The 17,088-nt window shown below is 40.0% G+C and overlaps 1 protein-coding gene across 1 annotated transcript in view; it reads right to left on the bottom strand.

The window, feature by feature from the left end:
* KCMF1 (potassium channel modulatory factor 1) overlaps window positions 1-17,088 on the bottom strand; it is a 197,045-nt gene that overhangs the window by 86,246 nt on the left and 93,711 nt on the right. The window contains exon 6 of the mRNA XM_085848287.1: window positions 2,846-3,209. Coding sequence (XP_085704413.1) covers window positions 2,846-3,209 — 364 coding nt within the window. The remainder of the gene's footprint in view (window positions 1-2,845; window positions 3,210-17,088) is intronic.

The raw sequence follows: 17,088 nt of genomic DNA, 5'->3' as shown, positions 1-17,088 counted from the left end.
GTATCATTCCTGATCCGACCCCTCCTCGGAAAGGCCGCTCTTTGCACCCGCGGCTCAGCGAGCGTCCCGCACGAGGCCAGGACAGCCCGACGCTCGGCGCCCACAAGCGGTGTGGGAATGGCGGCAGGAGGAGGAGAGGTGAAGGTGGTGGAGGGTTTATTGTGGCGGTGATGGCCATGGCGACTCTTGGAATGGCGGTGATGCGATGTCTACGGGAGCGAGCCGTGACGGTAAAGGTCGTGGCTGTTGGCATTGCCGTTGTTGTGAAGCGGCATTGCGGTTGGTGGTTGCTGTGTGATGGCGGCTGAGACGCGGTTGGTTCAAAATAAAGACAGAACAGAAAAACGGCTATCTTCAAGGGTCGCAGCCCGAATGAATCACATTTATTCCCTCTAAACAACGGGTTTGGGGCTAACTACACATGTACTTACAGAGATATCCCACCTACGGGACCTGAATGGTGGTTTGCGAATTTCCTCAACCACAACAATATTAAAGAATACTACCTTCCGGGTGAGAAAGAAAGCTGAAATTTTGCATGCCGATGGACATTAAAGCCGGTACACCAGGAAGAAAAAATCATAGAGCCGTCGGAAAGCATTTGTGAATGAAAACATAAATAAATGAAAAATCAAATGCAGAGAGCGACCAGAGACAATGGGGAAACACAGTTCATATTGTATAAGAATACAAATTGCGAGTAAGTAAGAAAACAACCTCCACACCCTGCTAGTAAGTTATAAACTACAATATATATTTTGTAAATTATGATGTTGTCATATATAATCTTTATTTTGAAATCAGTCTATCAATCATTTGAATTATCACAGAACAATCTTGACTCCACAAGCTGAGAAAACCTCATCTTCCTCTTTGCTCACATGTTCTCGTTAGATCTATTTTCTTTTTCTTATAAGTTATAATATAACATAAATTATAATGTTATCATTCATAAACTTAATTTTGTGCACTTAAATTTTGAAATCACAGAGGAGTATATCACTTTATCAGAATTATTACAGAAGAATCTTAACTACACCAGCTGAGAAAACCTTCCATCAAAAGCCTCTGTTTGTGCTCGTATGTTTTTGAGCTTTCAGAGAATCTTTGAAGTATGCATTTTGTTTTTGTTTTTTTTACCGTGCACGAGTACCTGAGTACCAGTTATGTGAACTCCTGCTTATGCACCACCAAGATGGGCAACAAAAATGCACATGACTCAAAAATGCGTGAATATCGATATTTGTAAAGCTTTGCATGTACTGTCCGGACCCAAAAGCTCTTCAATGAGGTAGAATCCAGCATTATACATGCTATGGTTGACGTTTACCCCATTAATATACAATCACACAACTTGCATTTATATATGTATGCAAATGTAAATGGCACACGCGTGCACGGAGCACAAACACACTCCCCCCCCAAAAAAAAAAGTGGCATTTTTTTTTTTTTAGGTTGCTGAAACTGCAGACACCAAACCACATCAAATTTGCAATGCAAGGCGATGATTGTAACAATAGGTCTCATCATCCCATCACTATAATAAAGTGATGCCCCATTCACCTTGGAAGGGTAATTAATACCAGGGGAAAAATGCCTATACAACAGTCTTGGATGAAGACTACGCGGTAATTGAAACGTCAAACATGAACCTTGACTGCTGAGCAGCTAGCTACATGAATGTAAGATCTTCGATTTGTGAAATGACCATGCATATTTACAATGCAGTGATGAAATACCCTCAAAGTTTTACCCTACAGAATTGGTAAAGTCTGTGAACCAAGGTTCAGAAGTCCCACTTTTCTGGGTCCTACGTATCCACTGGGTTCAACCAGTCCGAAAATGTAAGTACAATCTTCTCTGGCAGTACTTGCTCTCCTCTGCCCGAAACAGTGCTGAACTGAAGTGAATGGACCCACTCATTACTTCTTTTGATTACCCAAGATTTAAAGGATTGGATGCAAATATGAACTGTCGATCTGCTTGTGCATATTGCTGAATAGTGAAGAAAACTGCCTTTTCAAAAGGGATGGTGAACGAACAGGTCAGCCTTGCATTATTGAGAATGGTTTTGTACCTCAAACCAAAGTTTTTGCATTTGTACGATTATACAAACATTTCAAAGTATTACAATAAGTAACTAGAAGGGCATTCGGTAGAGCACATACCTCCGCCACGCAATGCCTGATCCACGAGAACATATCTGGCCCAATACATTTTTGAAATATCATGCAATATATCGTTTTTAGCCCTATCTCTCAAAGGTGAAGAATCACGTATCCCGAACCGGATTCGGATCTTCACCAAAATCAAATCAATTTATTGCACTCACACACCCAACGTGTCCACCAAGTTTCACCCGAATCCGTCCACAACTTTTTGAGACATCGTGTTATATATTAGTTTAGCCACTTCTCTCAATGGTGAAGAATCACTTTAAAAATTATAGTAGTGAGATCCGGATCCGGATCTTCACCAAAATCTAATCAGTTCGTCCTTGTCACACACCCAACCTGTCCACCAAATTTCATCCTGCATTCATCCACAAATTTTTGAGATATGCTGCACAGACAGACAGAGACACAGACAGACAGACAGATGTGAAAACATAACCCCCTTCACCTTCGGTGGCAGAGGTAAAAATGGGACACTTTTCTGAAAAAGCAGAAGTTATCCAAATAAGAAAAAATTGTCTCGTCAGTTTACTTTAATCCGACAAGTCAAAACAATTGGAGTAGTTCTGCAGCAAATTCTCAACAACATTACCCACTTCAACAAATCACCCCTTCTTCCCCACAAAAGAAAATGCTGACTTCAAAATTGTAAGAAACTTTGGCAAACTCACCTGTCGAGCAGAAAAGGCGAGTTTGTGGATGAGTGCGGTCCCCCATCACCATGAATATTGTTGTGTATAGTTGATGGTGCTTGCTGTCCAGGGGCAAAACCTGTAGTATTCGTGCCACTGCCATTGTTATTGTGACGAGCTCCCGTCCCACTTGGCCGACCCGACTCGATAGGATGCTGCTGCTGCTGCTGTTGCTGCCGAGCCGCTTGCGCCTGTTGCCTCTCAAGCTGCAATTGCATGTGGATCTGCTGAAGTTGAGAGGCCATGGAGCCTGCCTGATTGAGGGTGGAGGCTGGACCACCACCACCACCACTACCACCACCAGCAGCGACACGCCGCACACCCGACAACTGCGACAGCAGCTCTGCAGACCACAAGAAATGCCACACTGCTCCATGTACCATCAGCACAACAACAAAAACAACAGCAGCACTAGCCATATTTGCTCATCTCATAAATGGTGCAAAGCTGCACACATTTTGGTCATTACTTAGTCACCAGGTAACTAACAATAGGGTAATTATATGTGTCAGAAAGCAATAACCAACAATTTAAGCCATCTGCTTCAACTTTTATGAGAAAATAATTTGGCAGAAATATTTACCAATGGCTGCTATCTATTGAGCAATACAATAAGGAAAACAAGGCAAATAAGAACAAAGGTAATCCAATGTTAGAGCAAAAAAGTTGTCAATCAGAAGTTTGTATTTCAACAAAATGATTATTATATTCTTGGTAGGGAGAGGATAAGGGAATTTCAAGACACCCCACCCCCTCAAAAATTTATATTGTTATTTAAAAGCACATTGTTCGATTCAAGAAAACAGATAAAATGGATACAACTTATTGTTACTATAAAAACAGAAAAATAATTAATAATGAATCTCACTCAGCCATCATTTCATCTCTATTCCTCACTCCCCCCCCCCCATCCCCATCTGAAATTTAACATTCACCTGTGTGTGATCCACAAACACTAACATTCTATCAATGGATTTTTAACCTGTTTACTTAATGGTGTGTGTGTGTGTGTGTGGTGTTTTTAAACAGCCCTTTTTTCACAATGGAAAATAATCTCTAAAGTATCTGGATCTCTAAAGTAAAATAATCTCTAAAGTAATCTCTAAAGTATCTCTAAAGTAAATAAATCTTCTGGATCTGATTTTGACAAATTTCCCTGACAATATCTGCTGCTCTTCCTTCGCTCCAATTGGTTCTTCTGACCACGTCCTTGTTAAAGTGGACATCTCTCTGGCTGTTATCAGAGAACCACCTCACCGCCGTCGAGTCTGGCATTTCACTCAAGCCGACTGGCAGTGTCTCCGAGCAGCCATCAAACTTACAGACTGGTCTCCTATCACTACTTTCTCAAACATCAACTCATCCTGGGAATTCTTTCAAAGAAACTTGCTCTCCCTCATGCACAGATTTATCCCCTCTCGTGTTCAGTTGTCTTACCCTTCCTCCCGCCCTTGGTTTACTGAAGCTTGTGGCGAGGCAGTTGTCCTGAAACAACTTGCCTTTGCCTCATGGAAAGCAAACCCAACTGAGGGCAATCTCAGTTCTTTCCACAAAGCTCAGAACAAGTGTGTATCTACCCTCAGGAGAGCCAGAAAACAACATCTTTCTCATCTCAAGTCTGAACTCTCAAACCTCTCTCCCTCCTCAAAATCCTGGTGGCGTTTAATCAAATCTGTTTCTGGTGTAGGTTCCCCCTCCATCCCCTCCCTTACCTCAAATGGCCGCACTGCTGATTCCACACGTGATAAAGCTGAATGTCTAAACTCGGTGTTTGCAGCTAAATCTTGTGTCCCAAACCCATCACTATCTCTACCCACTTTACCCAGTCGCACCCAACTGTCCCTGGACTCTGTATCCTTTTCTCCTGACAAGGTGGAGAGCTTGCTTTCAAACCTCGAGTCAGATTCTGCAACCGGTCCAGACGGCATCAGCCCACGTGTCCTCAAAGCCTGCTCTTCTGCTCTTGCTCACCCTCTCTCTGTTCTATTCACCCTCTCATTTGCCCAAGGTCATCTGCCATCTGCTTGGAAATCTGCTAACATCACTGCCCTGCATAAAAAGGTGCAAAAACAGATCCCTATAACTACAGACCAATCATCCTTCTCCCAATCATCAGCAAGGTGATGGAATCCATCATCGCCTCAGATATGAAATCCTTCCTCTTCTCCAATGGCTTGATTTCCAATCATCAATTTGGTTTCAGACCAGGTCACTCTACCCTGGATATGCTGCTTCTGCTCTCCCATCAATGGATGAAGGTCCTCAATGCCAGACAGGAAATCCGAGCCGTATCCCTGGACATATCACGTGCTTTTGACACAGTCTGGCACCCTGCCCTACTCACCAAACTCTCTTCCCATGGTATTCAAGGCCATCTCCACTCATGGCTCGCAGACTTCCTCTCCTGTCGCAGTCAACGTGTGGCCCTAAATGGAGTTCTTTCATCCCCTCTTCCTGTGCAGGCTGGAGTTCCTCAAGGTAGCGTTCTGGGCCCTGTTCTTTTTCTGGTTTTCATCAATGATCTCTCGGACTCTCTGGAAAATCCTCTATTTCTCTTTGCCGACGACTCCACCCTCTGCCGTACCATCTGTCATCCCTCAGACCGGCAAGCAGCAGCTTCTTCACTCACTGCAGATCTGGATAAAATCACAATCTGGTCCAACACGTGGAACATGTCTTTCAATCCAGACAAATCTCACACTCTCACTATGTCTCTTCGAAAGGACCGTTTACAAAACCCCCCATCCACTTTCTCAACAATCCTCTGGAAGAAGTCTTTTCTTTCAAGCTTCTAGGTCTCACTATCTGCCATGACCTTTCCTGGGAAAGTCACATTTCCAACCTCGCCTCAAAAGCCAGTCGCCGACTGGGAATCCTCCGTCGTGCTAAGTCCTTCCTCGGCCCTCTTGAGCTCCTGACCACTTACAAAGCTTTTGTCCGTAGCCTGATGGAGTACTGCTCTCCCCTCTGGGCTGGTGCTCCTGCCTCCCACCTTTCTCGGCTTCACGCTGTCGAAACCAGGGCATTTAAGATCATCGGCATCTCCCGCAATGAAGCTGAGTCTTTGGGCCTCTCACTCCATCACCGCAGGTTGGTCGGTGGTCTTTCTGTCTTCTTCCGACTCCTCTCCAGCCTTGCCCCCCCTGCTCTCTCTGCGATTTGTCCCCACAACATTTCCACAGGGCGCTCAAGGTCCGCCAACAACCCCCTTCTGGTAAAACTACCAAAATCACGAATCACTGCTCATCTTCACTCTTTCATTCCTCTTTTTTTCCCGCCTTTGGAATAAACTTCCTCACTCTATTCTTTCCCATTCTTCCCTCCAGGCTTTCAAAACAGCTGTTCACCACCACCTCTTATCTTCCCCCATCCAAATCCTCGATCTTTTCTACCCCCGATAATCCACCCAAGCCCACTTCCTTCATTTCTCCTACTTTCCTTCCTGAAAGTCCCTGAAATGTCCATCTTCTCTTCGCCATGTTCCCCGTCCCATCCCCATCCCTCTCCCTTCCACAGTTCACCTAATGTGTCTGTTCCCCACTGTTTTGTCCCTTCCACTCCCGCCCCTCTTGTCTCATGCCTCCTTGCTGTGAGTTGTGTGTTAGCTCTCATACGAGCCTCGACCAAGGTATACAAAAAAAAAAATAAAAATAAAAAAAGTGTGCTTCATCGAATGGGCTTTATAAGGCACAAGGTGACAACAAATGTTCTGCAATAAAACCTTAATCTCAGGATTTTAAAATTATTTCAATAAAAATACAGATTATGTGTCTGATGACATGTTCATGATCGCCTGTCATATAATAGGCACGATATGTATGATCATAGCCTTTTGGGTCATTAATTAAGACACAGGATGTGTTCGTATAAACCAAATAAAGGCAAATCAACACAATATTTAGCCTTTGTTAAAACAAACAACAAAAATTAATAGCACAATCCTTTGCATTCCTTGCAGATTTCCACTTGCAATAACTTCATTTAATTAAATTATTTAGTTTGTAACCAACAAACAATGCTCCTGGAAGCAACCAGATTTGGCAAGGGGGTGGGGAGAATGGGGCAGAGAGAGGGGGGAGGAGTGCTGTGCAATTGAATTTCAAAATGCATTGAAATATTCCCATAATTGCATTGCAGATATGTGGAATGACTGGTCTCCTTGTCCTACAGTTCAATGGGTGACAATCCTAACAATCGAGCTGACCAAATCATGTTTCGAAGAATAATCCGGTGTTCCTTGATGTCCAAACAATTTAAAATACCATTTTGGGGCAGTAAGATAAATGCCACTTTTTTAGGGCTGAAGGGATGGCCAAGAGGTACCGCACACTTGCCTTTAAGCTGTTTAGCCTGGGTTTGAATCGCGACCATCTCGGTATTTCAGAGGCGGGGTTATTCATCAATGTAAGTGCCGTCACTCGGATGGATGTTAAACTGGGAATCCCATCCACCATGAGATGGTGGACATGAAATATCCCAGTGTCCTTAGCGAAGACTAGGCGAGATATTGTCAAACTTCAGGCCTGGCCAGTTGGTTCGTGAAAGACTTGAGCCAATCTTCCCCGCTTCCCCCAACCAACCCAAGAACGTGGGAATAATTGTGACCGTGGAAGAAAAAGAAAAGGCAGAGGAAGATGCTGAAGAAGAAGGAATAATAATAATAATAATTATAACTAGAACTGCCACTTTACAACTGCTGGCAGTGATGACCGGGTACCCAGACCTCGGCCTTTGATACATGAGATACATGAGAAGACAAAAAAAATTATATTCTGCTTTCAACTGTGTAGTGGAACATGTCTGTGAAGTTTCGTGTTAATTGGAAAAGGTGTGTTTTTCTATACAAGATGGCCGCCAAACTATGTGACTTGTGATGTCATAATTTCTACCATGTATGCAAACATCATGGGGGGTGACAGTTGCAAATTTTCGCTTCGATAGGTTAAGCCATTCCAGAGAAAGCATTATTTAATATTTTTCTTAAATCCAACATGGCCGCCAAACCATGTGACTTGTGATGTCATAATTTGTACCATGTATGCAGAATTCATGGAAGATGGCATTTGCAAATTTTCGCTTCGATAGGTTAAGCGGTTCCAGAGAAAACATTATTTAATATTTTTCTTAAATCCAACATGGCTGCCAAACGATGTGACCTGTCAACTAGAAATTAAAAAAACTTGTATTCCCTACTCATGTGCAATAGGTATGTGAAGTTCCCCTTGATCGGATCAGTCGTTCTGGAGAAGATGTTTGAAGGTTTTAGGGTAAATTCAAGATGGCCGCCAAACTATGTGACTTGTGACGTCATAATTTTTAGCATGTATGCAGACATCATGGAGGATGACAGAAGCAAATATTCGGTTCGATAGGTTAAGCAGTTCCAGAGAAAACATTATTTTATATTTCTCTTAAATCCAACATGGCTGCCAAACAATGTGACCTATCAATTAGAAATTAACAAACTCGTATTCCCTACTCATGTGCAACAGGTGTGTGAAGTTTCCCCTTGATCAGGTCAGCCGTTCTGGAGAAGATGTTTGAAGGTTTTCGGGTAAATTCAAGATGGCCGCCAAACCATGTGACCGATCAAGAGGAAATTTAAAAACTTGAGAAAGGACCTCATGGGGAATATATGTGTGAAGTTTCGTCTTAATCTGTCTTGGCCTTCTGGAGAAGAAGATTTTTAAAATTTATTCATTTTCAATCCAAGATGGCTGCCGAACCATGTGACCTATGACATCATAAATTCAAATTCTGCTTTCCATCGTCGACCCTAACAAGTCTGTGAAGTTTCGTGTAAATTGGATAAGGTGTATTTTTCTATCCAAGATGGCCGCCAACCCATGCGACTTCTGAGGTAAAATATTTTTGCCATGTATGCAGACTTGTTGTGAGAAGGCAGTTGCAAATTTTCGCTTCGATGGCTTAAGGAATTCCAGAGAAAACATTATTTAATATTTTTCTTAAATCCAACATGGCGGCCAAACCATGTGACCTATCAATTCGAAATTAACAAACTTATATCGCATATATGTCCCGAATATAGTTGTGAAACCTCGCCTTCATTGGACCAGCGCTTCTGGAGAAGAAGGTGTTTGAAGGTTTTAGGGTTTTTTCAAGATGGCCGCCAAACCATGTGACCAATCAAGAAGAAATTAACAAACTTGAAAGAGGACCTCTTGGGGAATGTACCTGTAAAGTTTCGCCTCAATCTGTCCAGCCCTTCTGGAGAAGATTTTTTTAAAAAACACTAAAAAACAAGATGGCGGCGGAATTAAGTCATCGATGACATCAAGAAAAATATTTTTGACGATGAATTTAGGCGTAGATGACGTTTAAAATTTTTCAGATTTTTCCCATATGGCGTTCTACTTTACGAATTTTCACCGGTATAATCGCTTCACCTATGACGTCACGAAAAATCACACGTGTTCCCCATAGGGAGCTTAGTAAAATGTACCAAACGAAAAAAAATTTCCATTGCACGGTTTCCGAGATACAAATGTCCAAAGTTTATTGTTTTTTTCAAGATGGCGCCCGCACCACGTGACCAATGACGTCATAATTATAACGTGATTGTGCTATCAAAAAAGATACATACTATGGTGAATATTTCGTGTCGATCGGACTTAGTGTCCCAGAGAAAATGGTTTTTAAAGCGAAAAAGGATGCAAAATGCCGGCGGAAAAAGAATAATAATAATGTATAATGCGTAATAATAATAATAAACAGAAGAAAAACAATGGGGTACCCTGTACTCATAGGGTACCCTAATAATAATTATAAGTAGCGGCACATTTAAAGTACACTGCCCCCATGCCAAATAAATATACAACAATCCTTTAGTGCGCAACATTGCCGGGGCACCTTTGGCGCACGGCGATGCCACCTTGCAGCACATGGAGTGGGAATTGGGAGGGAGTGGTGTACAATAATTAATTGCAGAATTAAAATAAATAAATAACTAGAACTGCCACTTTATAACTGCTGGCAGTGATGACCGGGTACCCGTACACGACGCCTTTGATACGACGTGAGACTTAAACGACGGTCACAAAGTTTCGCGACGATAGGATGATCGGTTCCGGAGAAAACGATATTTGATGTTGTTCTTGAATCCGACGTGGCTGCCGAACCGTGTGACCTATCGGTTAGAAATTAACAAACTTATATTCACCGCTCGGGTGCGATACGTACGTGAAGTTTCCCCTCGATCTGACTGGCCGTTCTGGAGAAGATGTTTAAGGGTTTTAGGGTAAATTTGACGTGGCCGCCAAACCGTGTGACCTATCGATTAGAAATTAAAAAAAACTTGTGAAAGGATGTCTTGGGGAAAGTGTGCGTGAATTTTTGCCTCAATCTGTCCGGCTGTTCTGGAGAAGAAGATTAAAAAAATTTATTAATTTTCAATCCAAGAGGGCTGACGAACCATGTGACCCATGACATCACAAATGTATATTCTGCTTGAAACCGTGTGTTGGAACATGTCTGTCAAGTTTAGTGTTAATCGGAAAAGGTGTGTTTTTCTATCCAAGATGGCCGCCACACAATGTGACGAGGTCATAATTTTTAGCATGTCTTATTTTAGCACTTCATTATTTACTCTTCTTCATTGTTTTACTCTTCTTAAATTTTTACTCTTCTTCATTTTCTCTCTTCATTTTTTTACTCTTCTTCTTCATTGTTTAAATCGTCTTCTTCATTTTTTACTCTTCTTCTCCTTCTTCATTTTTTTACTCTTCTTCTTCGTTATTTTTTACTCTTCTTCTTCATTTTTTCTCTTCTTCTTCATTTTTCTACTTCTTCTTCATTTTTTCTTTTCGTCTTCATATTTTACTCTTCTTCTTCATTGTTTTACTCTTCTTCTTCATTATTTACTCTTCTTCTTCTTCATTTTTTACTCTTTTCTTCATTATTTACTCTTCTTCAATTTCTACTCTTCTTCTTCTTCATTTATTACTCTTTTTCCTCATTTTATTACTCTTCTTCTTTTTATTACTCTTCTTCTTCTTTTTATGACTTCTTCTTCAATTTATTACTCTTCTTCCTCATTTTATTACTCTTCTTCTTCATTTTATTACTCTTCATCTTCATTATTTACTCTTCCAAATTAAAATTAAGAGAGCTCGGCGTTGTTGTTGTTCTTCTTCTTCTGGTGAAGACAGATCCTTTAGGACTCGACTATTTCAGAAACAGGATCCACATCTTAAATACGAAACACTTGTACACATCCTCGCATTGAGGGTGCCTTTTGAGAGCGTCTATCACGAACTTTTAAATATATTTGGACATTCGCTTTAAAGTTTCGAAAAGTTCACGTTACTATTTAAAGATTATTCAATTTAATTTATTGTAATTTTGTAAATACACTATTTTCTTGTCAAGAACGACGCTCGTCCATGACTGGTCTCGCTATTTGCTCCGTCAAGGCATGTGATGAAATATCGGGAGTTGTTTTTTTTTCCTTCTTCTTCTTAAGTTCTTGTTCTTCTTCTGGTGAAGACAAAACCTTTAGGACGCGGCTCTTGGACACATTTGTCCTTGTTAACATATGTGCAGGCATGGGGCTACAGTAGCCAAGTCTTGCTTCGATGGGCTATGTGGTTCCAGAGAAAACATTATTTAATATAATTCTTGAGTCCAACATGGCTGCCAAACCATGTGAACTATCAATTAGAAATTAACAAACTTGTGAAAGGATGTCTTGCGGAATGTTTGTGTGAATTTTTGCCTCAATCTGTCTGGCTGTTCTGGAGAAGAAGATTTTTAAAATTTATTAATTTTCAATCCAAGATGGCAGACGAACCATGTGATCTATGACATCATAAATTTAAATTCTGCTTCCAATCGTGTAGTGGAACACGGTTGTGAAGTTTCGTCTTTGTCGGACAAAGTGCGTTATTCTATCCAAGACGGCCGCCAAACCATGTTACATCATAATTTTTAACGTGCATGCAGGCATGGGGGTAGATTATATTGGCCAAGTTTCGCTTCGATAGGTTATGCGGTTCCAGAGAAAACATTATTTAATATAATTCTTGAATCCAACATGGCCGCCAAACCATGTGACCTATCAATTAGAAATTAACAAAGATATATTCACTACTCGTGTGCACTACCTAGACCTCGGCCCTTGATACAACATGAGATACATGAGATGACAAAAAAATTTATATTCTGCTTTCAACTGTGTCGTGGAACGTGTTTGTGAAGTTCCGTGTTAATCGGAAAAGATGCATTTTTCTATCCAAGATGGCCGCCCAACTATGTGACTTGTGATGTCAAAATTTATACCATGTATGAAGACATCATGGGGATGACAGTTGCAAATTTTCGCTTCGGTGAGTTAAGCCGTTCCAGAGAAAACATTATTTAATATTTTTCTTAAATCCAACATGGCCACCAAACCATGTGACTTGTGATGTCATAATTTCTACCATGTATGCAGACATCATGGGGGGTGACAGTTGCAAATTTTCGCTTCGATAGGTTAAGCGGTTCCAGAGAAAACATTATTTAATATTTTTCTTAAATCCAACACGGCTGCCAAACGATGTGACCTATCAATAACAAATTAACAAACTTGTATTCCCTACTCATGTGCAATACATGTGTGAAGTTTCCCCTTGATCAGATCAGCTGTTCTGGAGAAGATGTTTGAAGGTTTTTGGGGTAAATTCAAGATGGCCGCCAAACCATGTGACCGATCAAGAATAAATTGACAAACTTGAGAAAGCACCACATGGGGAATATATGTGTAAAGTTTCATCTCAATCTGTCTTGCCGTTCTGGAGAAGAAAATTTTTAAAATTTATTCATTTTCAATCCAAGATGGCTGCCGAACCATGTGACCTATAACATCATAAATTTATGTTCAGCTTCCCATCGGGGACCGTAACAAGTGTGTGAAGTTTTGTATAAATCGGATAAGGTCAGTTATTCTGTCCAAGATGGCCACCAAACCATGTGAACTTCATAATTTTTACTATGATTGCAGACATCATGGAGGATGATTGTTGCAAATTTTCGCTTCGATTGGTTATGTGATTCCAGAGAAAACTTTGTTTAATATTTTTCATGAATCCAACATGGCTGCCAAACCATGTGACCTATCAATTAGAAATTAACAAACTTATATTCCCTACTCGTGAGCAATACGTTTGTGCAGTTTCCCCTTGATCTGACGAACCGTTCTGGAGAAGAAGATGTTTGAAGGTTTAGGGTAAATTGAAGATGGCCGCCAAACCGTATGACCGATCAATAAGAAATTAACAAACTTGATAAATGACCTCACGGGGAATGTGTGTGTAAAGTTTCGCCTCAATCTGTTTAGCCGTTCTGGAGAAGAAGATTAAAAAAAAAATTCCCAAAACAAGATGGCTGCCGAACCAAGTGACCCATGACGTCATAATATATTTTTTCTACGGTGAATTGTTGTGCAGATGAGGCTCAAGAAATTTCAGATTTTTCCGATGCAGCGTTGTACCTAACGAATTTTGACCAGCACACCTCTTGACCGGTGACCTCACGAAAAATCACCCCTGTTCCCCTTGAGGAGCTTATTCAAATGTATGAAGCGAAAAAATTTTCCATCGCACCGTTTCAGAGATACACAGTCCAAAATTTTTCGGTTTTTTCAATATGGCGCCCGTACCACGTGACCCATGATGTCACAATTACCAATTAAGTTTGCTATCAAAAAGATACATACTATGGTGAAAACTTTGTGTCGATCGGACTTACCGTTCCTGAGTAAATGATTTTTAAAGCGAAAGAACCCGCAAATTGCCGGCGGAAAAAGAATAAATAATAATAAATAATAAATAAACAGATGAAAAACAATAGGGTTCCCTGTCAGAATGACAGGGTACCCTAACTAGAACTGCCACTTTATAACTGCTGGCAGTGATGACCGGGTACCCGTACACGACGCCTTTGATACGACGTGAGACTTAAACGACGGTCGAAAAGTTTCGGGACGATGGGATGAGCGGTTCCGGAGAAAACGATATTTAATGTTGTTCTTGAATCCGACGTGGCTGCCGAACCGTGTGACCTATCGATTCGAAATTAACAAACTTATATTCACCGCTCGTGTGCGATACGTACGTGAAGTTTCCCCTCAATCTGACTGGCCGTTCTGGAGAAGGAGATGTTCGAGGGTTTTCGGGTAAATTCGACGTGGCCGCCAAACCGTGTGACCTATCGATTAGAAATTAAAAAACAAACTTGTGAAAGGATGTCTTCGGGAAAGTGTGAGTGAATTTTTGCCTCGATCTGTCCAGCTGTTCTGGAGAAGAAGATTAAAAAAAATGTATTAATTTTCAATCCAAGAGGGCTGACGAACCATGTGACCTATGATATCACAAATTTATATTCTTCTTCAAACCGTGTGTTGGAACACGCCTGTCAACTTTAGTGTTAATCGGAAAAGGTGTGTTTTTCTATCCAAGATGGCCGCCACACAATGTGACGACATCATAATTTTTAGCATGTCTTATTTTCTTCGGCACTTCGTTATTTACTCTTATTCTTCATTTTTTACTCTTCTTCTTCATTTTTTTACTCTACTTCATCTCATACATTTTTTTACTCTTCTTCTTCATTATTTTTAACTCTTCTTATTCATTATTTACTCTTGTTCTTCATTATTTCCTCTTCTTCTTCATTTTTTCTCTTCTTCAATTTTTACTCTTCGTCTTCATTTTTCTCTTCTTCTTCTTCTTCATTATTTACTCTTCTTCTCCTTAATTTTTTTACTCTTCTTCTTCATTTTTTACTCTTCTTCTTCTTCTTCATTTTTTACTCTTCTTCTTCATTCTTCTACTCTTCTTCTTCTTCAGTTTTTCCTCTTCTTCTTCATTGTTTTACTCTTCTTCTTCATTATTTACTCTTCTTCTTCATTTTTTACTCTTCTTCTTCTTCATTTTTTACTCTTCTTCTTCATTTTTTACTCTTCTTCATTTTTTACTCTTCTTCTTCATTTTTTTTACTCGTCTTCATTTTTTACTCTTGTTCTTCATTATTTACTCTTCTTCAATTTCTACTCTTCTTCTTCATTTATTACTCTTTTTCCTCATTTTATTACACTTCTTATTTTTATTACTCTTCTTCTTCTTTTTATTACTCTTCTTCATTTTGTTACTCTTCTTCCTCATTTTATTACTCTTCTTCTTCATTTTATTACTCTTCTTCATTATTTACTCTTCTTCTAAATTAAAATTAAGAGAGCTCGGCGTTGTTGTTCTTCTTCTTCTTATTATTATTCTGGTGAAGACAGATCCTTTAGGACTCGACTTTCATATACAGGATCCGTATCTCCTTAAATATTAAACACTTGTACACATCCTCGCATTGAGGGTGCCTTTTGAGAGCGTCTATCATGAACTTTGAAATATATTTGGACATTTACTTTATAGTTTCGAAAAGTTCACATTACTATTTAAAGATTATTCCATTTAATGTATTGTAATTTCGTAAATACACTATTTTCTTGTCATGAACGACGCTCGTCCATGACTGGTCTCGCAATTGGCTCCGTCAAGGCATGTGATGAGATATCGGAAGTTGTTTTTTTTCTTTTCTTCTTAAGTCCTTGTTCTTCTTCTGGTGAAGACAAAACCTTTAGGACGCGGCTCTTGGACACATTTGTCCTTGTTAACATGTGTGCAGGCATGGGGCTAGATTATAGTAGCCAAGTCTTGCTTCGATAGGTTATGTGGTTCCAGAGAAAACATTATTTAATATAATTCTTGAGTCCAACATGCATGCCAAACCATGTGACCTATCAATTAGAAATTAACATACTTGTGAAAGGATGTCTTGCGGAAAGTTTGTGTGAATTTTTGCCTCAATCTGTCTGGCTGTTCTGGAGAAGAAGATTTTTAAAATTTATTAATTTTCAATCCAAGATGGCAGACGAACCATGTGATCTATGACATCATAAATTTAAATTCTGCTTCCAATCGTGTAGTGGAACACGGTTGTGAAGTTTCGTCTTTGTCGGTCAAAGTGCGTTATTCTATCCAAGACGGCCGCCAAACCATGTGACGTCATAATTTTTAACGTGCATGCAGGCATGGGGGTAGATGAGATTGGCCAAGTTTCGCTTCGATAGGTTATGTGGTTCCAGAGAAAACATTATTTAATATAATTCTTGAATCCAACATGGCCACCAAACCATGTGACCTATCAATAAGAAATTAACAAAGTTATATTCACCACTCGTGTGCACTACCCAGACCTCGGCCCTTGATACAACACGAGATACATGAGATGAAAAAAAAATTTATATTCTGCTTTCAACTGTGTCGTGGAGCATGTCTGAAGTTTCGTGTTAATCGGAAAAGGTGCGTTTTTCTATCCAAGATGGCCGCCCAACTATGTGACTTGTGATGTCATCATTTATACCATTTATACCGTTTATACCGTTTCAGAGATACACAGTCCAAAATTTTTCGGTTTTTTCAATATGGCGCCCGTACCACGTGACCCATGATGTCACAATTACCAATTAAGTTTGCTATCAAAAAGATACATACTATGGTGAAAATTTTGTGTCGATCGGACTTACCGTTCCTGAGTAAATGATTTTTAAAGCGAAAGAACCCGCAAATTGCCGGCGGAAAAAGAATAAATAATAATAAATAAGAAATAAACAGAAGAAAAACAATAGGGTTCCCTGTCAGAATGACAGGGTACCCTAATAATCTTAAAATAATTAATTTCTCAATTGCCGAATTGCATTCCTCAACCACCACCGTTTCATCCGAATATGTAACTTTTTGAAAATCAAGTAATTAATCGAAAAATGAAGAACGAGTCGGTTAATTGATCATTAAATCAAAAATTCTCCTTATAGCCAAATCACTGGTCACTGTCATGTCCAAATATCACCTTCCTAGCTCAAAATATGCCTGAGATATTGCCAGGATGAGAAATAAAATAAATAAGTAATTCATAAATCCATAATAATTAAGTACAGTATACAATCAATTAATAATTAATAAAATAAAAAAAACATTTTAGCCAAAGCACATTTTCAGTTTTGTCCCCAAATTTCAGCATTCTCGATCAAAGGATGGCTGACATATCGCTCGGACAAATAAACAAACAAGTGAAAAATCACTCAAAGTGACAACTTGGCAAAAAAGCACAAAGTAGAATGGCACTCGGTAGAGCGCACACCTCTGCCAAGTGGAACAGTTCATGTTCTGTTT

The sequence above is a fragment of the Eptatretus burgeri genome, chromosome 12 (genome assembly GCF_056783735.1).
Source record: "Eptatretus burgeri isolate ZD-2024b chromosome 12, Ebu_testis_v1, whole genome shotgun sequence".
Lineage (NCBI taxonomy): Eukaryota > Metazoa > Chordata > Myxini > Myxiniformes > Myxinidae > Eptatretus > Eptatretus burgeri.
This window is presented reverse-complemented; position numbering and strand designations above follow the sequence as displayed.